The sequence below is a fragment of the Elgaria multicarinata genome, chromosome 2, assembly GCF_023053635.1.
Source record: "Elgaria multicarinata webbii isolate HBS135686 ecotype San Diego chromosome 2, rElgMul1.1.pri, whole genome shotgun sequence".
Taxonomy (NCBI): domain Eukaryota; kingdom Metazoa; phylum Chordata; class Lepidosauria; order Squamata; family Anguidae; genus Elgaria; species Elgaria multicarinata.
The window spans coordinates 54295158-54322017 of NC_086172.1; the positions used below are offsets into that span (position 1 = coordinate 54295158).

At 38.6% G+C, this 26860-nt stretch overlaps 1 protein-coding gene across 2 annotated transcripts in view; it reads right to left on the bottom strand.

The window, feature by feature from the left end:
- The window catches only part of KIF5C (kinesin family member 5C), an 84504-nt gene that overhangs the window by 34880 nt on the left and 22764 nt on the right, over positions 1-26860 (bottom strand). For both annotated transcript variants that reach the window (XM_063116567.1, XM_063116568.1), the window contains exons 3-11: positions 26631-26704; positions 21300-21404; positions 16098-16146; positions 14751-14806; positions 12979-13066; positions 11561-11685; positions 9779-9883; positions 5710-5858; positions 2448-2596 (exon numbers count right to left, since the gene is read on the bottom strand). In XM_063116567.1, the coding sequence (XP_062972637.1) occupies positions 2448-2596; positions 5710-5858; positions 9779-9883; positions 11561-11685; positions 12979-13066; positions 14751-14806; positions 16098-16146; positions 21300-21404; positions 26631-26704 (900 nt within the window). The remainder of the gene's footprint in view (positions 1-2447; positions 2597-5709; positions 5859-9778; positions 9884-11560; positions 11686-12978; positions 13067-14750; positions 14807-16097; positions 16147-21299; positions 21405-26630; positions 26705-26860) is intronic.

Here is a 26860-nt window from a genome sequence, read left to right on the forward strand (position 1 = left end):
TTTTAGAAGTGAAGCATTTGCTTTGCTTTACCATTAATAAATGGTAATTAATTTATAAATTAGTAATTACCATTACTAATCCCAAAAGCTTCATGGCCAGAGAAAACCACATGGTGAGAATGATTCAATGACTGGGTTTGCACGATTGGGAAAGGAAAATAAGCCACCATAGTGTATTTTCCTGCCCCATGTATGCCAGCCACGTGTCACGTAATTAACATAGCTCCCCTTGCCATGTGTGATTTGTCATGTCATCAGATCCCAGCGGAGGTGGGTGACAAACCACCCCTCAGCCCTAGAACAAGCGATGTGGTTTAGATGACACAACAAAGTTGCTGGTCTCAGACAACACAACTCTGCCTAAAAGGAGTAATTATGTGGCATGCGACTGGCACATGCAAAGCAGGAAAATAAACTATGGTGGCTTATTTCCTTGCCTGGCCATGTGAACCCAGCCATCTGACTTCAAAATAAACTATTAAAATAAAGGGAGATCTATGAGCACATCAATTATTTTGATTCCTAGAAATCCATTACAACATGAATTCTATGTTATTATCATAATTCGTGTGTAGCCTAACCCAGACATGGGGTCAGTTTACCAAAAGTGGACAGAATTGGAATCCAGAGTCGGGTGGGTTTGGAAAGTGTGCTGAGGTCTACATGAAGCTGGAATTATATTGGCATGTGGCATTTTAGACCACAGCCTCCCCAAATTTGGACTAACTATTCTGAAGATTCCTATCCTATATTTATTCAGAAGTAACTTTCACTAATTTCAATGAGCCTTACTTTTCAATTATTAGATTTAGGATTGCAGCTTTTGAGGTTAAGCCTATGACAGCAGCTTTATGGCATTTGTTGATTTTTCCCTGTTCATCCTGGCGGTGATCAGTTTTCTTTCCTCTCAATCCACAGTTGCCAACTAGCATTCTCTGTGGAGACTGACATTTTCTTATTACTCCAGGATTTAATAGCAAAAAGTCATTAAACTTCCATTGGAAGGATTTTACTTTCTCCCTGATAAATTCGATTGAAATAGAGTTATGATCTGTGTGTGCTGGTGCTTGTTTCACCTTTTGAGTTAACACCAAGTACTGTAGAACAGAATATATAATTTCTCATATTTGTGTAATAGTATCTCCAGATGTCAGCCAACATGAATGTGTTAAACAGTTTTACCTGCTTTACAAATGATACTAGAATGCTTGTTCTTGTTTTTTCATTTATCCATATAGGTGTATAACGCTCCATTCATATCTCCTGCTATCAGAATTTCACTTCTGACAAAATCAGTTAAGAGTTTTTAAAGTTGGCTCTCATTTGGGGTATATATAGTTCCTACTGTTAGTTTTCTTGGTTTATTTACATTTAATAAACCTTCTTTCCAAATCCAAATATATTTTTTCTACAGTCCATTCTAAATTCTTCAAATATAACACCACACTTTTTAATTTTTTAATCCCTCATGCAACAAATTTTGTTCCTAAAAATCTATTTAACAAATTTACATATTCCCTCTTTATACGTATTTCTTATAAAACTATTATATAGGCCTTTTTTCTTTAACTTCAAAAATATTTTTCTTATTATTACCTGTTCATTCTATGAACATTACAAAAAAAATCTTTATTCAATCCATTTTGAATTCAATTAGTCTAAAAATATCCTTATAATCTAACAATATTTTATATAAATTATCACAAATTAAATCCTTATTTCCGTTCTTTATTTCTTGTCTCATTTCTAATGTGATCTTACTATTCATAACTACTACCCTCTTTCCTAAATATACTATGACCTCTTCTCTTTTCATATTCCCACTTTTTAAAAAATAAACAAATTGCCTTATTCTTTAGGTTTGGTTATTCACTAGTCTTATCTCTTGTTGTCCCACTTATTATATACAGAAACGGTTTTCCCTCCTCTATATTATGTACTATAACCAAATCCTTATCCATAAAAATATTAAGTCTGAAGATATTTCCTGGGCTTGGTGTCAGGTTAGTTAATTTTTATTTTATTTATTTATTTATTACATTTTTATACCGCCCAATAGCCGAAGCTCTCTGGGCGGTTCACAAAACCTAAAAAATATAGTTAACTGATATAAACCAGGGTTTCCCATTTTGAGAATAGCAGGAAAATCTGGTTCAAAAAGAGCCGGAATCTCTGCACTGAAGCCACTATACAAAAGGAGAAATGTGCAGGCCCAATGCATATTCTTGGCTTAATGGCGTACGAAAAGAGCAATGTTATGTCTGAACCAAGTAGGGACAAGCCAACACACAGAATAAAGTGATTCATCATTGTAATAATGTCTTGCCTAATCAGTAAACTGCATTATAATTTATTTGGGATAGCATTGCAATTATTTGGCTAACTTCCTTTTTAATTTAAGACCTCAACAGCTGCCGAGTAATTAAAAACCATTTGTTATTTCTCACCATTTCTCCACCTGTTCAGTTCCATCTCCAGATGCTGGATAACATTCTTTAGTGTCTTATTTTTTTCCTTCTCCTTCTCATATTTTTTCTTCCATTCTTCAGCAGTCAGTTCAAGATTCACAGAGACTGTATTTTTAATAGTCTTGGCTCTATACAGAAATAAACAAAAACAAGCAAGCAGTAACTGGGCGTCCTCAATTTTAGCCATTAAACCCTGTTTAATAGGGAAGTATTCAAATACCAACTAAGGTTGTGTCCTCAATATAACTTTGTTAACTGTTTTCAGTAATTACTACAGCAACTCTTCTTGCCACTGTTATTTGATGTAACTCCCTAATTAGTCTTCCCATAAACTTTAGCTAACACTGAATCATAGTTAACTAATTACTCCTGTTACTTTCTTCCCCCAGGCATAGAGTAGGACAAAGGTGTAAGAGGGCAAACAGGGAGGACTGTGATGGAAAGGAAATTATTAATGGACACCTAATCAAGTTCCAGGGGAAAAGATGTTGCAGGGAAACAGCATCTGCATTCTGAGGTAGTTGAAAGCTCTGCCCAAGATGCTATGCAGGTTATGAACCTACAACATATTTATTTATAAAATTTATTACCACTTTTCACAAGATGTTTATCATATATTTACGAAATTTATAAACTGCCTTCTATCTAAAAAGATTCCTGAGTAGTAAACAGGGGGAGAAAACCACCAAGGTATTAAAAATAATAATAATCCCCAAACTACGGTTCACATTATCAAACCATATAAATATTATACAATCATAAATCAATACAAAATGGGAGAACACGCTCACAGAGATAAGCAACAATTTACAAGATGCAGCAAAACGGATTCAATTGAAAGTGTGGGTGAACGAATAGGTCTTTAATTGGGTCTGAAAGCTTATATGACATGGCACCAACAACTCCTTCAGAACTGGTGTAATGTGTTCTCAGTAGGTTGTCCCACTCAGCATCCTAAACTGAGGCACTTTGTGCTAACTGCAGCCTCCGGGCCAAGCTCAAATGCAGCCTCACATGGAGTACATTGTTCTGTATAGCACCATGAAAATTGATGGTGCTAAATAAATAAATAAATAAATAAATAAATAAATAAATAATAGTCCAGTCTTGGAGTTGCCAGTGCATAGATCACTGTGGCCAATATATAATTGGAAATACAGTTTCAGACTAGGTGCTGCCAGGGGTCATGAGGACTACAGCCTTGATTCTGTACAAAGGTTTCTTTTGTCATGCCCAGGTCCACTACAAGTTCAATGCCTGAAGAGCAGTCTTGTACATGCTCACACATATAACCTTCTCTATCATATTAAGGCTACAGTCCTATACACACTTCCCTGGGAGTAGGGATGCGTGAATCTGCCAATTTCAGTTTCTCATTTTTCCAATCTTAAGTTTGTTTTGTCCCATTTTCACATCAGGTGTTTTTTTTTTTAACATCTGCACAAAATTTTGTACCATGTGCATTTTCTTTTTTGCAGAAAATTTCCACTAATATAACACATTTTTGTATGCATTTTTTATTGGACAAATGTGAACATTGAAAAAGATCTGTGCTTTAGTTTGTGGATTGGTTCAGGTAATGTGAATTAGATAGACCACCTTGAAATGAATATCAATCCCATCCCCACCTGGGAGTAAATCCCACTGAATTCAGTGGGACTTACATTTCTGTAGGCATACATAGAATTGCATTCTAAAAATATATACACACATGCAGAGTTTTCCCTTCTAAAAATATGATACTTATGAATAGCATCATACTTCTTTTGTCTTCTTTACGGTGAATTGATCCATATAATGTCTTCTTACTAGATAACCTATTTCTTGTTCCTTTTCAATATACTCAACAGAATTCCTCTTTTCATATCAGTTTTAGCTGGCACTTCTACATTTTACTTAGAGAAATGATCAACTCTGTTCTGTCAATGGCATGTTGAACTGCTTCCTCTTCATATAAAAGAAACAAACCCCTGCATAGCAAAATTTAAACACAGTACTCTGTTGCTTCCAGTTTTATGCCTAGTGTATGCACACACACACACACACACACACACAATCTCATCTTTGAATTCATTATTTATGCAGCATCTATCACAGCCCTCATTAGCCAAGGCTGTGTCACACTGTGCTGATTCAGTCTGCTCCTGAACAGATTTGCCTTCCAACTGCAAGATTCATTTTTTGATGATTAATGCAAAATGTGGGATGTAGTCAACAAATGAGAAAATGTGAGTATGATAGAGACTAGGCAGCCTGCATTCTATTTATCTGGCCAACAATCTAACATATGTGAAATCTTTACTGTAATATTTATCCTTCTGCTTCTCTAAAACCGTTTATAAAGTATCACTAAGCTTCCGGGAGCACTACTGAGGTTTAATGTTCCTGTAGGTTTTAAGAATGTTCACTTACATTCACATACCTGATTTGCACATTTATTGTGCAACACATTCCCTGGAAGATCAATAGACCTACATCAGGCTATGAGCCAGCAAAGCACTGGTGCATGAAATTAATCACAAAGCCAGTTCTTTTGCTGTATGTGCAATTTTATTCTTGAGTGCCTTCTCATAGAACTGTTGCAATATCACTGCTGTTTGCTGACAGATGATCTCAGGTCCAATCCCAGCAACATTTTCTTATCCAATCTTAACTGGCTAGTCTTACTTCTGACTTAGATCATATTAACAATCTCCTTGCAGTCCTTTTCCATTTGCATTTCTAAAGAGTGCAGCACATGTTTTAATAGCAATGTATTATTAAACTCCTCTATGCGTTAATTCAGTGAGTGCAACTAAATTAAATGGGGCTAACTCCTACATCAATGGGTATAGGATTGCAGCCTGAGTCGTTCTATTGTAAACTGCCTCGAAGGCATTTGCCAGTTGTGTGTATGCAAATCTGATAAAGAGCTTCGGCTATTGGGCGAAATAAAAAAGGTAATAAATAAATAAATAAATAAATAAATAAATAAATAAATAAATATAAAATTACAGTATCTTTGTATTTGTGATGCACAACTCATGTCATTTTATTTTATTCAAGTTTGCATTTTTAAAACACACACACACACACACACACACACACACACACAGGACTTTGAATTGCACTTCATGGTTTTAACTTTTGTGAACCACCTAGAGAGTTCCGGCTATTGTGCAATTCAGCTTGACTAAAAGTCGGTATTCATGAGATATAACAAAGGCATAATCTGTTCCAAGAAACATATATCCTTGCTCACCTTTGTCCAAACATTAGAGTAGACTTGGTTTCTGCTTCATTGAAGATTGATGGGGAACAACAGATGACAATGGTGGTTCTACAATTCCCTCCTAAGGAGTCTTGAAGAATTCGGGTCATTTTGCTGTCTCGATATGGGACATGAGTTTTCTGATGAAGAGGTATAAAACAAGTTCAAACAAACAAAAGATTTTAAAAAGTGATAATAATAAGTCCAAAATATGTAAAATTGTTTTCATATGACTAAGATGGCGCATAACATTTGGATCGCAGGTACAAGACTTTTTGGTTTTGGAGTGTCACTTAATGTGTCACTAATTGGAAATGAAATTGAAAGCTGCTGCAGTCAAAGCTAAGTCTATCTTCCCAGTTGGCAAATAGGGAAAAACTAAATAAGAACTGTAATTATTAACCATGTGGTTTATAAAAGTGATACTTCGTCCTAAAATGAGATCTCATCTTCATCATGAACTAACAGAAGAGAGCTCAGAAAATGAAGATCTCTGTAACGTAATTGAACAATACTAATGACTAGCAGTACATTTGTGTCTTTAAACTAAACTTTGCAACACTAGACTCTTTATTATCATCATCTAGAACAAGCTGAAGTTACACAGTTATACAACTACAGTATACAAAGAAGCAGTAATGACATAATATTGTCGATTTTTCAACTTAATGGATTGGATCCAGGCTGCACTCTGCAAGTAGGAATGTCCCTGAGTGGAATTCTGCACAGAGGACAGAGATAGGTAGGTGACTTTTTCTGATCCTTCTTCCTCCCCCTTATCGAGGAAATCAAGATGGGTGGTCTGTTTACCTATGCCCACAGGTATTAGAAAACAAACTGCTTTGGCTTTTTCATAATAAATCATAAGATTCATGCTTTCAGTGTAACTGACATATATTAAGACTGCAAACACTTTCACAACTAATGGTCTATGTTGAAATACATGTCACAGGACTGTGTCTCAACAGAAGTAGTTAGGAGTACAATCCTTTCAAAGCAAGCTAACTGCAAAAAGGAAACAGATGGAGGTCTGGTTGGTTTAAATGATTGCAATACCCACCTATGTATTGTTTTCCTAGTCTTAGAATTATTTGCACTCTGCACATGCATAAATGCCTTGTCTATCATTGGTTACTGTATTGCAAAACTGTATTATGATTGGTGGGAAGGTTCTGCCGCTGTCACTAAGGGGAACTGTCCCTATAAGTATGTTAGCTTTGCCTGCAACTAGCGGGCAGTCCTTCAGATCCTCTAGGGGTTGCCACCTTGCAGCACTGCAGGCTGATCGTAATAAACCTTCTAAAGAGAGAGAAATTTTGTCTTGAGAGTCTTTGACCACCACTCAGCAAACAATGGGGACCCACCCTTTGGGGTCCCTCCACACTGTGCAGCTACTTATGCATTCTAAAAATCTGCTCCAGTGGGTTGGGAGACAATCCAGAACAAATTTTCTAAGTACACAAGTGGCTTCAGTGACAGGAGAAAAACCCATTTCACCAGCCAGATCCATCCAATGTAGGAAATGCCTTCTACAAATGGAAGAAGCCCCTCCATTCACTGAATACGAACTCTGGAGCCAACCCAATGGGATTCTATGTGAAATATTCCAGAGAGGTAATGTGTCTTGTAAGACTAAGACGCCTTCTTGGATTAGGGAACACTTCATCAAATTCCTGAAGTGAGCTCTAATGCTCAAAAGCTTTTGTCATCACAAGAACATACATTTGTCTAGTGCTTTTTAAAAAAAGTTTTCTCAAGCATTGTCTTCTATTCCTTACATCAACTCTGTACATTATTATTATCCCCATACTGTATAGTGACAGGGTGTGAGAGGAGTAAGGCCACTGAGGAAGTTCATAGCAATCTTGGCATATGACACAAGGGCTTCCGGATTCATGGCTCAGTCTCTTAAAACTCCCTGGTGTAATCTTTTCATCTCTAAAATACTGCCCAATTCCCTCTCTCTCTCTCTCTCTTTCTCTTTTCTCTCTCTCTCACACACACACACACACACACACATATATATATATATATCAAAAAGTATTTTGATGGTTAAAAATGTAACAGTAACAATACAAGTAATACATTATTGGAAAAAATATTTAGCTGAATGTTCTGAAAGTAAATATTTTCTAAGTTTCCTCTTTCAGTTTTCATATTTTGGCTAAAGCAAACCAGATTTTCCAAGTTTTCCCAGTTTATTTTCCATGCCCCCATATCTTTACCTGCATGCATTCATTGCTTGATCAAAAGTAATTAAGTTCATTCATTCACACATCCTGATGGGTGACTGTTTACATTACAACCCTGTAAAGGCAATTCCACACAATAAGCCTTTTGCTTAGAGTAGCTCCTCCTGCTGTTCTGGTTATTTCAGCCAGAACAATAGAACACATAAGCCCTCTTCTGGCATTCAAATTCTGAGGTTAATCACCACACTCTCAATGCAATCTGGAAAGCTGGAAAATCAGCACTGTAAATTGTAGGGTGAGCACCCATGAATAAAAGAGGCTCTCCTCTTCACAAAGCTACCCTCCACATGTAGGAGGTGCCAAAGTGATGATGGAGGAGGGTGGGGCTAGCACACACCCCTTCCATGTGTAGATTATCCTCAGATTTGTAAAGCCTGAAGAGGGCTATAAAAACCTTGGTATGTGGCACATTTCACCACCCATGCAGCTGAATGCACTTGTGAATGGGACCTGATACATTTCCATCATAAAAAGGTTAATGTTGGCTAACATGGGTGAGTTAGCACCAATTATTTTCTGCTTCCAGTTTAAGCTGAAGATGCAAGCACGTGCACTGTGGAGATGGAAAATTGGGGAAAACAAAGACCACCACCAAGGGGGTGTCTTCACGCCGCTGGATTGGCCCCACGTCCCTTGAAAACCCCATGTTTCCCCTCTCCGGGGGTGGTGTTAGGTAATCCTGACACTGAGGAGGGCTTCTGGGCAGCCATCCAGGGACCAGAGCTGCTCGCATCCTTTTTCTTGTGGAAGGTGACCAATTGCAGGTCGCCTTCCACCAGGGACCACCCAGCCACACCTCCGCTGCAACTCCAGAGCGATATAAGGGGCTGTCTTGATGTGGTCTTCTATGTCCTTGCATCACACCATAGAAAAAAGTTGGGCTAAGTTCCCGACTCCCACCCCTCCAGTTTCAGCAGAAAGTCCCAGGTTGGGTGCGTAAGTCTTTTATCCCCCTCGGCCAGCACGGCGTGAGGGGGAGAAACAATAGTTGCAGTGGGGAGGAGGGGAATAAAGGCCTCATGTGTTGCACACATGGGCCATGTGAGGCAGGGGTGGGTCCAAGCCTATGAAAGCTGGTCCCGCCCTTTTCTCGGCCTCTCTGTCTTTTCGGCTCCCACCATCCCTCCCTCTTCTAGTATGGGACTTAGCCAGTTGCTCCCTTTGCGGGGAGGGCTGAGTAGGAATTTTTCCTTTATAAGGTTTTGCCTACTCCATACTGGAGGTTTTAAGGAGGGCAGATAAATAGGTCAATTTGTCAGCAGGATGTGCGGGAATTTGCTATCCCAGAATAGGGACGGTGACCACTCTGGCATCTTTTAGGTGACTCGCATAACCAGAGCTCCTGCTCCTCGTGAGTTTCACGGCTCACGTGTCTGGATATGGTATGCCTTTGGAGATCTTCCTGCCTCATCTACTCAGGGTTTTATGCTCTGCGTGGGGATGACATGGGGCGGTCTCCCCACACTCTTGAAGTGTCGTATAAGAAAGGGGCCGGGTTACCCAACTCCTGGCTTAAGAGAGTGGCTCGCCCTTAAACCAAGCAAGTAGCCTGAGATTAGTACATCTTGATTCCCACACTTTTCACATGCAGTTCCAGGGAGGGGTTGAATGTTCTTTGTTGTTAAATAAAGAGGCCCTAGTTTATCCCAGGCTCTGGTGTCTGTGTCTTTATTTCATACTTCCTTCTCCACTTGCAATTGCAGTGGTGTCATATAATCGACGCTGCGCCACTGTGCATTTACCCCAGGGCTTTCCGAACATTTATTTAAAAGCTTTAAAAGGAAAACAGTAAAAAAACAATTACTTACAGTTCCTTCTGCTAGTGCTGAAATAACATTGCCCAAAGCAGACAAAGACTTATTAATATTTTTAGCTTCATCGAGAACAGAACCCTCTGCCCCAGTCTTGCTGACCTGCCAGAGAGAGCAGATATTGGTCAAACGAAACTCTGAAGTTCAAATTCTGAGGGACAGTGACAAAGTAAGTAAAACCAGTAACATTTGAAAGAAAACACCATTCCATCGTATCCTGGACAGAAAAGCAACCAGTTTGTGAAAGCTACAAAATTTCAACATCACTCAGAATATTCTTATTAAACAGTGAACTACTCAATTTTATTTTTTGCTTTACTTTGCCAGTAGCCTATAAACAACACACGAGTCAGTTTATTTCACATATGTCCAACCTTCCCATGGGAAGTTCATATGAATTTCAAGCAGTGTCCCACTCAGGCAGCTTACTGGGCCAGATAGGCTCAGCTACAGCAGATAATGTGCCAAGTATCCTTAGATCATTCTCTGAATATTACAGGTCCAATAACAGTACCAAGCAGTATCTTCAACAGGACAAGTTAGGAGTTGAAAGTCTTATATGGAGCATGCTGAAGTCTTTTCAAAAATGTTACTAGGGGCATGTCTAGACAGGGCGATATCCCAGGGATTGCCCCGGGATTATCCCTGTGTGTCCACATGATGCACAGGGGATCCTGGGGGCAGGGAGGGATGATCCCTCCCTTGCCCAGGGATAACCGTGATGGCTTTAATCCCAACTTTTCCCATGGTCTCAGGATCGTCCCGATACCACGGGACGTGTGGGCAGCCATCCCGGTTTCGTCTTGGCACCTCACGAGTAACCGTGAACTGGGCATGGAGCTCCTCAGGCGTTCCATGCCCATCAGGGGTGGGGTGGGGGAGCAGGATGGTTTTTTATTTAAAAAAAAACACTTACCTTTTTGCTGGAGCACTCGAGCACTCATCTTCAACAACAAAAAAATGGCGTGCGCAATGTCCTCTATCCTCCCAGGACATCGCGCGCCACATGTAGACTTAAGGGGAGGATGTCACGATCATCATATCATGAGATCTTCCCCCCTCCGTCAGTAGGTCTAGCCATGCCCTAAGAAAGCAACGCTATACATCTTTCGACAGAAAAAAGTCCTACTGTTGAATTTTAAAATGCCTTTTTTAAATAATGTGCTGCTTTTAATAATGTATTAGTTTTAAATGTTTTAATTAGTTATATGTTTTTTATGGTGTTTGCATTTGTGTTGTGCCCCACCTCGATCCAGAGGGAGAGGTGGGTAACAAATATTATTATTATTATTATTATTATTATTATTATTATTATTATTTTGCATTTGTGCTTTTAACATGTTGGTTGTTTTATTATGGTTTTAATTTTTGTGAATCGCCCAGAGAGCTTCGGCTATTGGGCGGTATAGAAATAAAATAAATAAATAAATAAATAAATTATTTACAACCCCAGCATTCCCTAGCTCCTTTTTCATTTTTTGGTGCTACGTCCTTCTTCTCATGCATATGGATCTGACACATGCAAATGGACCTACATATATCTCTGAATGATAGCCAAAGTATCCTTCAAGGTAAGATAGTTAGGAACCAACTGTTTCCCATCTCTTCTGCAACGCTAGGAAGCAGGAGGGGCAGTGACTTTATCGAAGGAAATCTTTTAAACTACAGGAGTATTGGAACCGATCCTTTTCAAATTTAATATGCATTTTATTATACAGAGTTATGCATTCTACAAACTACTACCACCACCATGCACCATTGAGAAATCATATTTCTTACCTTTTCACTTCCAGCCAAATCTACCAGATAAAGCTTTCCACTGAGTTTTTTTTCGGTTTCAACATTCTCTTGTTTGATATTAATTAGGAAGATACTATGACTTCTAGAACTGTGTTCATTCATATCTATGAAAAGAAAATTTAGTATTATATTCTTGTTATATAAAAATAGGTCATTTCAAACATCTCTTTCCAAAAATTGACAGTCATCTTATTCAATTTTGTCATGGCTCTGATTCATAACTAACCTATTAAAAGCAAGCAGCACAAAACAATCCATTCAAGTGTAAATTTTCAGGCAATTTATAGCACATGATACAATTTCAACAAAATAACCAAATGTGAGATATTTGTAAGAAGGACCTGAACAGAACAAGGGCTTTTCCACAGCTTGGAGGATGTTCATTAGAGGTCTAATACAAGCCACGACTATTCTCACCCTTTCTGTAGAACTACCTATAAACCTACCTTGAAATATAGACCATAAAAACGGGAAGTGAAAAATTATTCTAAATAGATGGGAAAGCACAATGCATACCCGAAGAAAGGAAACTTAAATATTTTGAAAAATAACTTAAGAAATATTGATGTGGTAACATTATAAAATTAGGTCTTCATAGTTCTAATGATGATGAGCCACATTTGGTTCAACAGACACTTTAAAATATATCATATAAATGTACAGTCATCCTTACCCAATACTGTTCCTGACTAACGAAAGGGAGAAAGCCATGTGGTAGTCAGAATAAGGTCCCTAATAGACACTACAATGAGTATATTTTATAAGAATGTTTATGAATATGATAGGCAACCTGTTTTATGCCCCTTGTATCATACTAGTGCAACGTTGCTTGCCTTACAGTTCACAATAACTTCAGCTATTGGGCGGTATTAAAATGTAATAAATATATAAAAGAAATAAAAAATAAAAATGTTATGCTTTTTGCGAACATAAAGTATGTTCACAAAACACAGATAAATATTTTTAAATATTTGAGCCTGACAACATTTAAAACAAATTAATGCCCATGCTAATGGTTGCTAAATGATAAGACTAACATTCTATGTAATAAAGCTTTCTTAAAATCCAGCCATCATAAATTCCACAAAGGCAGGAATTCATACAGTATATTATAGATTAAAAAGAATCAAGGCAAGAAATACGGTCTCTTTTAAAAAATACTAATCACACTTTTGAAAAGGCCTTTAAAGTTACACAAACAAAAATCTATTTAATGCAATAGGGACTCTACTATAAGAAATCTGAGTTATATCAAAGAGACAATCAATTAGATGAAGCAATTGTACCTTTTCTGCATTATAACAGGTAGTATTATTATATTAATTATAATTTTAGCATAGTTTTCCAATTATATTGTTAGATTCTAATTACAGATCTAGAAGTACATATATGCTTACTTGTAACAGCTACATGGCGGTTTGTTTTCCCCTCATCAATGACATCCATAACTTCTTCAGGACTAGAGACAAACCTCTCTGTACAGCCCTAGAAATGTGTGATTCACAAATGTGTGTCAGACAAAAAGTTCGGGAGAGGCAACTCCCTCCCCCCCATATCAATAGTAGACATAGCTCCCTCATAGGCCAAAGCCAAAATTCTGTCCTCAAGCTTATGTTGGATGCAAACATGTATCAATACACCAGATAATAAACAGTTCCACAAGAATGCAAAACCAAGCATTTGTGTCTAATACATTGGTTGTACACTGTCTATGATCAATCAATCTGCAAAATCTATGTGACAGATCCAGGAGAAATTGTGCCCAAACAATTGCCCCACCAATATGTGTGAGATTTAGGGCTACATCGCTTCCAAGAGAATCCGTACAACAATGTTCCAGGTTAACCTACCTCATCAGCTCACCACCTGCTCCCTTCCTTATTAGGGAAGAGGAGACTGAAGTGATGCAGCTTACCTTAAGAGTGTCAGACTGCAACTGTGAGTATGGGTTGAACAACGAGTTGCCGTTGAACCATGGGTTGTCATGTTGCATGAACTCAGCCACACTAAGAAACCATGATTTGTTAGCTATGAATAATCCATGAAGAAAACCCATGTTTGTTGTTGGGTTGTTCATGGTTAACAAACATAGTTGGTTAGTGCAGCTGAGTTCACACAACATAACACCCTTGGTTTAGCAACAACCCACAGTTCAACGACAGCCTATAGTGTGGGTTGTCACGTTGTGTGAACCCAGCTAACACGTCTGATATTTTACTTAAAAGGTAGGTTGTGGGGAAAGAGTATTTTTTGTATTTGTTTGTGGTTCTAAAATACTTTGATGTTTGCACTAATCTTAAAAAACAGTATCTACTCCAATGAATATTAAATATGAAAGACTCCCTTATAATTTCTTTCATATTTATTAAATATTAATGCAACTGTTTAATTTCAGTGGGGTGACTAACAAAATGAAACTATTTAAAAGGAAAGAAAATGAACCAAAAATTATTAAAGAACATTAATATTTCAGAAAGGCAATGTTTAAATGCAAAGATTTCTATGGTTAGAATTCTCAGTTGAGAAGGAATTGCTTCATTCTATCCTCCAGAGTCAATATGACTTACTGAAGCACTGTCAAGGATATCATTCATAGCAACAAAAGAAAAAACAAACAAAACCAAGGGCTAAGAATTCAAAACTCAGCATCTACTTCAACACAGACAGCAATTGTTTTGTCACAATTGCTGGGGACGTATATCTATGTAACAGAGAACAGTAGCGAAAATTACTTGTAACTTTACATAACGTGTGTGTTTTTACCCAGTAGATAAAATATGCATTGAAGAACTGTAGACATAAATAATGACACTCCCTCCAATTTCAACAGTTGCAGGGGGTGGGGTGGATTAATATATGTGTGTTTATCCACTGGCTTTATTTTTTCTAGTATTTTGTGATTTGGGTTCTGGTGGTCTAAATGGAATTACTACTTTTATGTCTTCAGTATTTGGAGTCTTTTAGTCTATTTGATGTTGAGCGTTTTGTAATTTTGCACGTTGTGGCATCTGTAGGTTTTATGGCATTTTATTTGTATCTGCCATGATTTGTATCTGGAGAAAGGCACTATACAAATTAAAATAAATAAACAATGTGAAAACAGGCTAGTTTCAATTATTACAAAGGAACAATTCAAAAGAGTTTTCTGCATACAAAGAAATGCTTTTACCTTGACATATGGAACTCTGTTCTTGTCTTCATGTACTGCAAGGTTTGTCTTTGAAACTAAAAAAGGCATGAGGCACACAATTTGGTAAGTCGAAAGAATAGTGTGAATGTACTGTAACTTGAACAGATACTTTCACAAAAGAAAGAAGTAATTTCATTTTACAAAAGGATTAGCAACATGGCATACACCAAGGTATACAATGAGAATGTATCCAATGCCATTGATTAGTTTTGTTGAAGGAAAAGATGTAAGACATACAACTAGACTCCAGAAAGAAGTGCTCCAACATACATACTTTACTCTGACTTCATAAAAAAATCCATCGCACATAAAATGGGAGCTCTGATCAATATCTGCTGAATATAACTTTGTCTATGGCATGGAATGTGGTGGGATTGGAATGTTTGTGACAACAGTCTCAATTAGGCCCAGTTCAGTTGCCACATTCCCAGCCCATTACATCTGTAGAAGACTTCTGGTTTGTTAAACCACAACTTCTTTTTTTAAGTCAAAGAAATTATTTAAATACTCACAATAAAAGTAGAAGTATGAAAGATGTTGGGAGGTGGTAGCAGTTGGACCAATCATGCAGAGGTGGAGGTATTCTGACACAACCTTAGGGTGCCCAGGAAAAAAGCTAGTAGGAGTGACATCTGGGTGCAGATGCAACACTTTCTTCTTTGATCTAAAACTCCAAGTGAGCTGCCCATCTCCCATGTGCCATCCACCCTCCACCTCCTCCTTTTGAAAGCAAACTTTTGTTTTCAAACGTCTAGATGTCTGGCAATTGACTACAGCCTCTGTGTGTCTCTATGGCCTGGTTCAGACAACACGCTAAACCACACTGCTTAACCACAAAATGTTTTTTGAATTTTAGAATGTTTTTAGGATGTGTTAAGGATGTTTTAATCATGTATGCTATGTTTTTAATCAGTTTTAATGTGTTTTATATTCATTGCTTTATATTTGTTATTATTATTATTATTATTATTATTATTATTATTATTATTATTATTATTATTATGCATTAAGGTCAATGCATTCCGTTAACCATTTTGTGGTTAAGCAGCATGGTTTAGCATGTTGTCTGAACGGGACCAAGAGTGGCATAAACACATCAAACTCCTTTTCTTTCTGGAGATTTAGAGCCCACTTATACCTTATGTAGTGGTGGATATTATTCCAGTACAGGAGTATCATTCCAGGCAGATAATGCAAGGCCAAATGTTTAGGGATGACTCCTTGACCTACGAAGGCTAATTTAAAAAGTCTGATTGTTCATAAACTGGTGAAAAACTCTTACTCTGCTCAGCTTTAGTTTCCATTTTTACGTCCTGCTTTACTTACCATCCAGTAAGTCCCTTATTTTGTCCAAGTAAATCTCAAAGTAGGAAACCTAAACAAATGAAGATGTACCAATATTAATTACATACAAATTTGCAAAAAGTTTTAATAGTAACAAATGGAATTCTTACACAGAAAAGATCAAATCCAATGCAAACATATGGTGTTGGGTCCAGTAATGTGCTCAACAGGATTCTGTTTGCGCTAGAGGAAGGGGCCAGAGTGGAATTCTTCCTCCACTCCACTCCAGCCTCTTGATAAGCTGCTCTGGAAGGTTGAGGGATGCTCTGGGACAAAGTGGAAGGTGGCACTGGGGCTGCAGGGTGAGAGGGCAATCAACAAAAAATACCATCCTGCCTGTTTCTTGCACTGGGAAGCCTCCACTGGACTTCAGTTCCATCTAGGCCAACGGTTCTCAACCTGTGGGTCGGGACCCCTTTGGGGGTCAAATGACCCTTTCACAGGGGTCGCCTAAGACCATCGGAAAACACATATTTCCGATGGTCTTAGGAAACTGTATTGACTGAACTATGTCATGTATCATCTTTTGTATTATTAAAGCTATTGTTATGTATTATTTTCATTAGCAAACCATCCCATGACAATGGATCGTGTAGAGAAGAACGAAAATAATTTTATGGTTGGGGGTCACCACAACATGAGGAACTATATTAAAGGGTCGCGGCATTAGGAAGGTTGAGAACCACTGATCTAGGCCCTTCCAGTCACAAGTCTGGATCCAACCCATAGGTGATAGCCATTTAATACTATGCATGCAAGTTATTTTTCCTGACATTCTCCTGCCAATGTTGCAGTTACTTATTATATTTTAGATATGTATTTGTTTTTGAGAAAATTCTGGAAAAGTAATGAGTCAAAGAACATTTGCACAACTCACGGGCTGGATAAGTGGAGGTTGCATAAATTACATGAAGCACTACTGAAATCATCACTAATTGGTGGGGGAGAGGGGGGAATAAATATGGAACACAGGCAAAGTGACTGAAAAATACATAATTTCTAAATAGTAATAGAATCATGTTATAAACCGCACAGAGAGCTTCGGCTGTGGGGCGGTATATAAATGTAATTAAATAAATAAATAAATAAAATCAGGAAATAAGTCCCACTAATATCTCACTAATTTCAATGAGTAAAGGCACTTAGGATTCCAAGAGGTAGGGGTGAGTCAGAGATGAGTAATAATTGCAGATTAATTTCAATGGACTTTAATGCCTGGGATGTTATTGTAAAAGCAGACTGTATTGACCTAACATGGCAATGGACTGATAGCTAGTTTTTTGTGGTGTTGAAAAAGAACCTTTGTAGAGCTGAAAGCAGTAGCTTTAATTAGACTTATCCTGCATGAATAAGTTTTAGTTCCAAAATAACTCTAAAAACAATCCATTTGCATCTCTTGAGGAAATGCATTAAGATGACTTCTCAACTAATGTGCTTGTATAGACCACTGAACTTACCTGTGAACTGCAGCATGCAATACATGGCTTTCAGCATAGAAGGGCAAATGAGAGAACTAATGTGTACAGTCAACCTGCTGCCTGCCAAAAGAGTTTCTCTCTAACTGGAGCAGGATCTACACTACTGCTTTATAGTGGTATTGAAGTGCACTGACATCTGTTGGGGCCCATGACACCTACACCAAGCAGAATATAACACTATGAAAGTGGTATATGGTATGTGTTATGGGCTTCAACAGTTGTTAGTGCACATCAATACTGCTATAAAGCAGTAGTGTAGATCCTGCCTCCATATACCACTTCCATAGTGCTATATCCTGCTTGGTGTAGATCTGGCCATACAACTTCATAAAGTCTCCTTATACATATTTCTTACCCTTGTGTGTTTTTTTCTTTCTGATATGACAAAAGCAGAAGGCAGCTATTCTCTTGTTCTGAATTAAGTTGCATTGGACAAGATCCAATTCCTGCAAAGGCATAATCTTACTTGTTGTGTTCTAGAACCGAAGGGTTTGTAAGGTACCCAAGGGTCATCTAGCTCATAATCTCATAAGAAGACATCATAGTGTTTTCAAGTTCAATTTAAGGTGTTGTTTTTGAGCTTTAAAACCCAAAATGACTTGGGACCCAGGTAGCCAAAAGGCCATCTTCTTTCATATGTGCCATTCTACACAATTCATTCAGCATCTGAGACCTAGGTCCATGGGCATGGTGGACATCCAATAGAAACAGACCCTTTTCAGTAGTGGTACCAACTTTGTGAAATGCTCTCCCTAGAGAAGTGTAGCAGGCACCTAAACTCTACTCTTCTTGGTGTCAGTCCTTTGGCTAAGCATTTCCCAACCATTTTTTATTTACTGTCTTTTGGCTGTGGTGTGATTTTGCATATTATTTATTGTTCTGCTTCTATGTGGAAACAGAGGAGTGGTTTTATTCTGTGCAGTGTTTATCAGCAGTTACAACACAGAAGCCATTAATGGCTTATTAAAATAAATGCAAACATTCCAGTCTTATTTAACGTTTGCCTGGGTATTAAGTTACAGTCCATTTTAGGTGGGGGAGGGGTTGTTTGTTTGTTTCTTGTTTCAATCATCATTAATATTTAAGGTAAGGCTCTTAGAATATGAACTACTCAGGCAGAACAGTTTTATTATTGATGGAAATATTGTTTTAATTGAATTGTTCTCACTGTTCACGGCTGAGAGACTGGTACAAGGGACAGTGCCCTCCCAGGCTCAATACCTGGAGAGGGGCTGGATGTCGAGTTGTTCCTCACCTGCCTCCCAGCTCTGAGCAGACCTACTTCTTCTGCCACCTGCCAGTATGCCCTCCCCAGGAAAGCCCCATGGCTGTAAGCTGCCTGGGTCCAGGGAACTGCTGCTGCCCATGGACCATTTGTGCTTTGTGTGTAGCAGCTACCGGTGGTTCAAGTTGCAACTGCAAGCAAGTTGTTTTGAAAAGAATCCTTCACATCAAGGCACGTGGAAAGCTGCACCATTGGGGGAGGGGGGAGGACAGAGACAGAGCACGTCAGTACTGCATGCCTCCACCTCAGAGCAAGCAAGCACATATAGCATATCATGTGTGAAGCGGTGAGACTCTATGTGATTCTACATTTTAAAAGAGACATTCTCATGTTTGAGCCAGCTTTGACAGTGACAATGTTTTGCCCTGAAAAACAAGAGGCTGTTAGATGGCCTTCAGGGCCAGAAAGCCTGCATTTTCAAGTGATGCCTCTCTTGTATAATCAACTTACACAATCATTTCAGTACCATTTAAATAACATTTGCTGTTACAGCAGTGTGACGCAAAGTCAATTGTTATTCTGCTGCATCACTTAGGGGGAAAATTAGGAAGAGCTGAGTAGGCTAATTCTACCGCCCAATAGCGTTGGCTATTGAGCAGTATAAAAATTTAATAAATAAAATAAAATAAATATTTTTCTCTTTGTTTTTCACTTGTAGAAAGTAGGAAAAATACTGTATAACAACCTTCGTCAACCTGATACACTCCAGATGTTTTGGACAACAACTCCCAGAATTCTTGACCATCGGCCATGCTGGCTAGGGCTGATGGGAGATGAAATCCAAAACATCTGGAGGGCAACAAGCTGGGGGAAACTGCCATATAGGGTTTAACAATCACGAGGGGGAAAAGAGTTTAAAAGTCTATGCAGAAACTGATTTTTAAAATTCCAAATGAGATCCAAAATCTAGTCAATTAACCTAATCCAACCAGAACTACCCACATAAAGAACCAAACCTGAAGCATCTGAGAACAGATGGCACAAACCACCTGAATGGCAGGTGTGTGCACAAGGAGATCTTTGCAAGCAGTTGCTTTTGCAAGAATCTGGAACTGATGTCCTGGCATGCTAGCATGTTTAACATGGATGGTTAGCATCAATCAGTTACAAAACAGCTTCCAGGCCTGGTTTGAAATCTTAGATCAAAAGCGGATTGTGGTTAGCCTTAAACATAATAAGTACAAACGTAATGCCATATCTAACTAGGAAAGGGAGAACGCAGGAAGCCCACAAGCTGACAATAGACTCCAAACCTTCTCACCTAATAGAGGGATCGCAATGTCAGTTTTGTCAAGGGGAATGTGTGGAGGAAGAGGGTACCCTGGATATATTGTGTCCGTGGATAACAGAAATGTCTGCACCAAGCCAATGTGTTAGGCAAATCTGAATGTTTCTGCAATTGTTTACCAGTCACCCATTTGAGGTGCGAGAGTGAAATCTGCATATCAGAATAGTTCCAACCCTTCCCAAAAAAACTGACAGCACCAACCCTTGGTTCACTGGGCACAAATATAAAGTGCTACTCACAGGTGGCAGCATGTGCAACTCACTACTGCAAGCAAAGATGTTTGCCTTATAACCAGTCTTGTCAGTTTAATAAGAACATTAACTTTTCCAGCAGAGCAATAAAAAAAATAGTGGGGCTATCCTATAAAATGCCAGTGGACAAGCAGCTTTCTTAATCTTTTCAAATGCTTACAAGAGTTTTGTTGTTGCTGCTGTTCTTACAGTTGGGCGCTACATCTGATTAACTCAAAGCTGTGCCAATTGAAGAAAAAGCTATCAGCTCGGTACAAAACTAATCCTGCCATAAGAGCCATATTTGGCTCAATAGCTCACTCTAGGATTATCCAGCTGCCTTTTAAAGCTTTTAAATACAGCCAGTGTTAAGATGTGCTAAGCTCTTAAATCTTGATCATATCATTAAGAGTGACATGTAACAACTTTCCTGCTACCGCAAAATGCAGACTGAAGCAGCTCAAAATATGGTTCTAGTCATTATGTTCAAAGGAAAGGTGTTTTGTAAGCTTCTACAAAATGAGGTGTTCAAATAATGTACACATTCATGCTTTTTAATCCTACTGCTTGAGTTACATTTCTCCAAGCTACATTTGATATTTCTCTCTTTCTCTCACATACACACACGTTCCACCTACAAGCTCATTTCATCTTTTACAGAGGAATTCTGTACAGAAATGGGAGGGGGGGGAGAGCAGGAGTAGACTTTTTACCCAAGACAATGAAATTTTGCCAGGCTTAGTTTTGTTGAACTGAAATATGATGGATCAAAATTTGTTCTAAAACAACAGAAAATGTACACACATGTGGAGAAATGCAACCTTTTAGAATGTCATTGAAGTCTGACACCACACTCAGCTTCTTTTTAACTTATCATTACATAAGATGTCATTTTGCATTTACCTTTATGTGAAATTCTAGGTTTTCATCCATGGAATAGATGTGATCAAAGATGTCATGTGCAATTCTTGGAATTATTCCCATTAGCTGTGGGTCATGTAACTTCCCCTAAAGACACAAAGGTAAAAAGCAAGTTAACTATATTCTGTCTCACAACCCTATGAGTTAGAATAACGATCTGCATGCTTGTTCTGTAGCAAACACTGTAAATAAATCTATTTGTTTATGTCTACTTTGCAATTATTGATTATGTCTATTTTGGAATTAATGGCACCGCAACCACAGTGGCCACAATAGAAAGTGGGCTGAAAACCCAGTCCTCCCAGATACAACTCACAGACAAACCCATATTTGGGTATGTGGAATAAGCCTCTGGTATACTGTGCAACCGTGGCTTGCAAGTTATGCACCAGAGGGTAGACTACCACATAGACAGAAATTAATGGGAGATGGAGGAGGGGAAGATGGAACTCTGGTAAGTCTGTGGATTATTTTGCCATGCCTAGTGTCAGCAAATGTACCTGGCCAGCATTACTGGTAGCATGCACAGTCAGCTTCCTTTGCTTTATACAGGGCCTTTGAAGATAAAAGACAAGAACATTTTTCCTGACTACATGGCGTTTTCACTTTTCCTCTGGAAACAAAAATTAGTCAGTGCTATTATAATGAAGCAGCACCCTTTCCTTGCTTTGCTTTTATAGCTGCAGCATAATGATGAAAGCATAGTTAGAGAGACCTCTCTCAAGAAACGGAAAGGTAAGGTCTTATGACCAATCAGGACACCCTTAATAGGACACAGACCTGTACTTCCCCCACTACACACAGGATTAAAGAGTCAAAAGAAATGACATCCACTACATTATTACAAGAATAGATCCATGGACATATGCTCTCTCTCTCTCTCTCTCTCTCTCTCTCTCTCTCTCTCTCTCTCTCTCTCTCTCACATACACACACACACACACACACACACACACACACACACGGGTGTGTATGTACATGTACAACTGAGACAGAAGCATGATTAGTATGAGGAGCATAAAGGGAAAATGCGGTGGAACACGAAGAACCAGACGGATACAGTCATCTATGGATGTCAAGGAAGAGCATGGGAAAGTGTCCTGTGGTTGCTGCCACTTTGCATGTCAAAGAGGGCACAGTGTCACACTAGAAACTTTAAAAGGCTCCTTTATAGAACCGCTTACAGGAGATTATATCAGGCTCCAAAAGAACTGGGGACATGAGTTAGTATCCAATGTAACACAAATGCTAATGTAAATTAAGTTGCACTACAGGGAATCCTGTCCTGCCAGCCAGAGCTATGGATGTTGCATAGAGGTGCCTTACACTAGTACAGGGGTGGGGAGCTTCAGACTATCTGGGGGGTATTTTCTGATTCCTGGATTCCTCCAGGGTCTACACTCCTACCACCGCACCTCCTGTAGCAGGAAAGAAATGGGTGTTTTGCTACCAAAATGTGGTGGCAAGCACCACATTCAAGCTACACAGTGGCCACATGTAGCTTGAAAACAAACTAAGTTCAGAACTTTTGAGGCTCTGTAGCAGTTTGCTGCCAAATTTCAGAGGCAAACAAGGTTTTTGCTTGTAAAGTAAAGGAGGAAATATGTTAATGTACTACCCTATGTGAACAACTAGACTTAAAAGAGAAGAAAGTGACATCAAGTTTGTTTGCTTATTTGTTTGCCTTTGATTTTTGAAAATTAGTAAAACTTTGGAGGTCTTTATTCTCCAGCTCAGTAGTGTAATATTTCTGGCTCTCTCTGCTGCTTCAAAAACAAGAAAGCTAGCAAATCATTACAATTTTCAGCTACAGTTCCCTTTGGACATGATGTGCTGCATCACAGTGTGACAGAACTGGTGGAGTGGCAGCCAGCTTAAATATTTAAATATTTAAGCCAGTCAGAAGGAAATTAAACTTGAAATACTAGCAGGCTATATATAGCTGCCTAACTCAAGGGTTCTCCTCAGATTTTCCCATCCTCTAATTATCAGTGATATTTGGGAGGGAGAAATGGGGCGGGGGGGGGAGATTGTTATTAAACAGTCTTGTGCCAACTTAAAGTCCAACACATCTGTAGGCAAGTTGCACCAGGTGCAATAAGCTCCTGACTAAGAAACCCATGTCTCAAGAAACATGCAGAGCTTTATGATGCCAAGGAAAGGAAAGGAACCTCTCGTGCAAGCACTGAGTCATTACTGACTCTTGGAGGGACGCCAGCTTTCGCTGACGTTTTCTTGGCAGGCCTTATAGCGGGGTGGTTTGCCGTTGCCTTCCCCAGCCATGATTACCTTTCCCCCAGCTAGCTGGGTACTCATTTTACTGACCTCAGAAGGATGGAAGGCTGAGTCGACCCGAGCCGGCTGCCTGAAACCAGCTTCCGCTGGGATCGAACTCAGGCCGTGGGGAAAGTTTCAGCTGCAGAAACTGCTGCTTTACCGGTCTGCGCCACACAAGGCTCTTATGATGCCAAACATTTACTTATACTGGGAGATCCAAGGTATTCACAGAATATGGCAAAAAATGGGATACTAGAGGATCACGAAAGAGGTAAAGTGGGATGTAAGGAGAGGTACTATAGATTACGAAAGAACTGGTAAACTGTAAAGTATCTGCCCTTTAAAATTCAAAGTCTTTTCCAGCCAGGGAACTCTGAAGCATTACAAATTTAAGTGTGAAATCTTCCTTTATCATGAGGAATTATTGATCCCTCATCCTTAGAGACCCCACTCCCCCAGCAAAAAGTATGCGTAATAGTATTACAAGAAGAAGGCTGGAGTTAAAAGGAGGATTTTTTAAAAAAACCCAACTAGTATAGGCCAGGATCTGTGTTTAAAACCTTGTAAGAAGAATCATATAAGAAAAGATGGAAAACACACCCCTCTTTTCCTACAAAAATCTGAGCCTGTAATTCTGAATGTAAATTGGGTGTTTTCCCCCTCCACCAGCTCAAGTACCAAAGGCATTTTGATTTAATTACATTCTGAGCTGGGGGATTACTGTGCAGCAGCAGCAGCTGCACAGAACAAGTAGATGATTCCCCTTGCCTACTCCACCCTCAAAACTACCTCTTAAAAAGTAGCAAAGACTTAGATAAGGTAAGGTGGCATTTATTCCAGTTTTAGCTTAAAAGGAAAGGTGGGAAAGCTACCGAGGGAATCAATTATTTTATAAGAAACAAAAGGCAATTATTCACTTACTTCTGGCTAACTAAACATCCATTAATTTGTGTGAGCTTTTGGTCAACCCATCCTTCAATGTCTTAAGACAAGCTATGTTAAGTTTTCTTAAAATCTTTTTAAAATGCAAATAGAAGTAATCACCAATTAGCAAATAGAAGTAATCACCAATGCAAATAGAAGTAATCACCAATGTTGTTCACACATAGTAACAATCTAAAATATGGGTCACTTATGGCTTGTTGTTGATTATTACATTCAAACCCTGTACTATGTTTTAACTATGGATAATTAACCACAAATAACCCAGGAAGAGTACCTATGTTTTGTTGTTGGCTTGTGAACTTTGGGTTGTTTGTGGTTAACAACCAATATACTGACTTCAGAGGGCACAATAACCTATTGTGGCTTAAATAGTCAAAGGTGGGTTAAATAATTAACGGTTGGTTATTGTGTCATCTTTAGGGATGTTCTCATACCATGGCTGGTTATTCAGCCAAAATAACCAACACAAATAACCAACACATTTTAGCGTGTTTTTAGGATGTTTTAAGGATGTTTTAATCATGTATGCTATGTTTTCAATGTGTTTTATATTCACTGTTGTTCCCCACCTCGAACCAAGTGGAGAGGTGGGTAAGAAATAAATTATTTATTATTATTATTATTAATAATAATAATAATAATAATAATACCACGGTAGACAAGGGAGACTGCTACCATGAGCCCATTGAAATATGTTACATAATGCACAGTTAATAAACTCTGAAACCAGAGATGTGCACTATTAAAATAATGGTAAGGACTGTGCTGTGGACCACTTCTAGCATGCAAATTATTTCCTTGCTCAATTTGAGTTTAAGTTGCATGTTCATTTATAAAGAAAGAAGCTGAATGACTTTTGGGAAAGCTCATCTCCCACTGCCGAAGGTCCACAAACACAGTCATTCATATGACCAGACATTTTTGTCTAGCAATAAGCAGGGAAAGATTCCAGTACCTCTGCCACATGAGTGCATTTGCCACTGACAAACTAGAGACACAAAAAGCATGGCACTAGACTGGTTCTTGTGACGATGCATTCCAGCTGTGTCATGGGTTGGAAGAAGAGAGTTGCTACACACACACACACACGCCATTTCTCTCTTAGAAGAAGGATACACTTTGCCTCCATGTAGAAGAAAGTTAAAAAGCTCTGTTTTGTGTACCATAAGCCTCAGCTATTGGGCAGTATAGAAATGTATTTAATAAATGCATAAAGCTCAGCATTGTTTGCTAGTTGAAACTACTGTTGGCAACTAAGCCCAAACAAGATTTATGGACCCTTGGCCATTATCAGATGTCTCATTAAGGAAGCCCTGAAGGAAGCCCAGAATGCAGTTTGCAAATCCATGGGTTTACCCTTTGACTGAAGAATGTGCCATTGCATAGGAAGAGAGTAAAATTACCTTCTGATAAGCCAACCTTGTGATGTCCATGCTGTGAAAGAATTCTACCCACTATTAGGCTATTACCATATGAGCAAGCAGACACTGCAATTTAATGTTTGCAAAACCACAAGGGATTAAAAACAACAAGTGATTAAATGATCACCTAAAAGGACCTCACTTGGAGGATAAGCTTCCCTTATTCAGCGCAGTATGCAATTGACCCACTGAATACTATCGCGTTCTGCATGGGCTTAAGACGTAGCTATATCCCAGCTTAAATTTTGGGCTTTGCAGCTCAATTCCATTCTGATGAGTACTATTTTACAAGCTCAGTTTTATACACCAGAATATGCATGAATATGACTCCAAGAAGGGCAATGCAAATGAGACTGACATCTCCATCTATAATGGGGTGACGAAAAGCAGGAGGTCTAGTACACTGCTCAGGAATAAACAAGGGTGGGTGCGGGGGGAGACAGCAAGAGAATATCTGTGCCCAGACTAGAACATTTCGGTTATGCAAATCACAAGGTATGTATTTATGATTTACACACACACAAATCAAAACATGTTTTTCATGAAACTGAATTTTTAAAGGTTATCTATCTTTTATTTTATCTTTTTCTATTTTAGGAGTAAAGTCTATATCAGCAATTTTTAAGCTGCTGTTACTGACAATAAATGTCTATTTTGAGAATCACTCTTACCTCCATGGTATGTGTTTTTCCTGAAGATGTTTGACCATAAGCAAAAATTGTACCATTGTAGCCCTCCAGAACATCTGAAAGGGGAGAAAATGGAATTTGTTACATTTACAAATTACCAAGGAAAAAGCACCATATGCATTAGTCATCATTTAACCAAAAGACGAAGGAATTGGGAAATTAAATGAGGATATCTGGTAGAAAATGTACAGATGTACTGTGTTGCTAAGGTA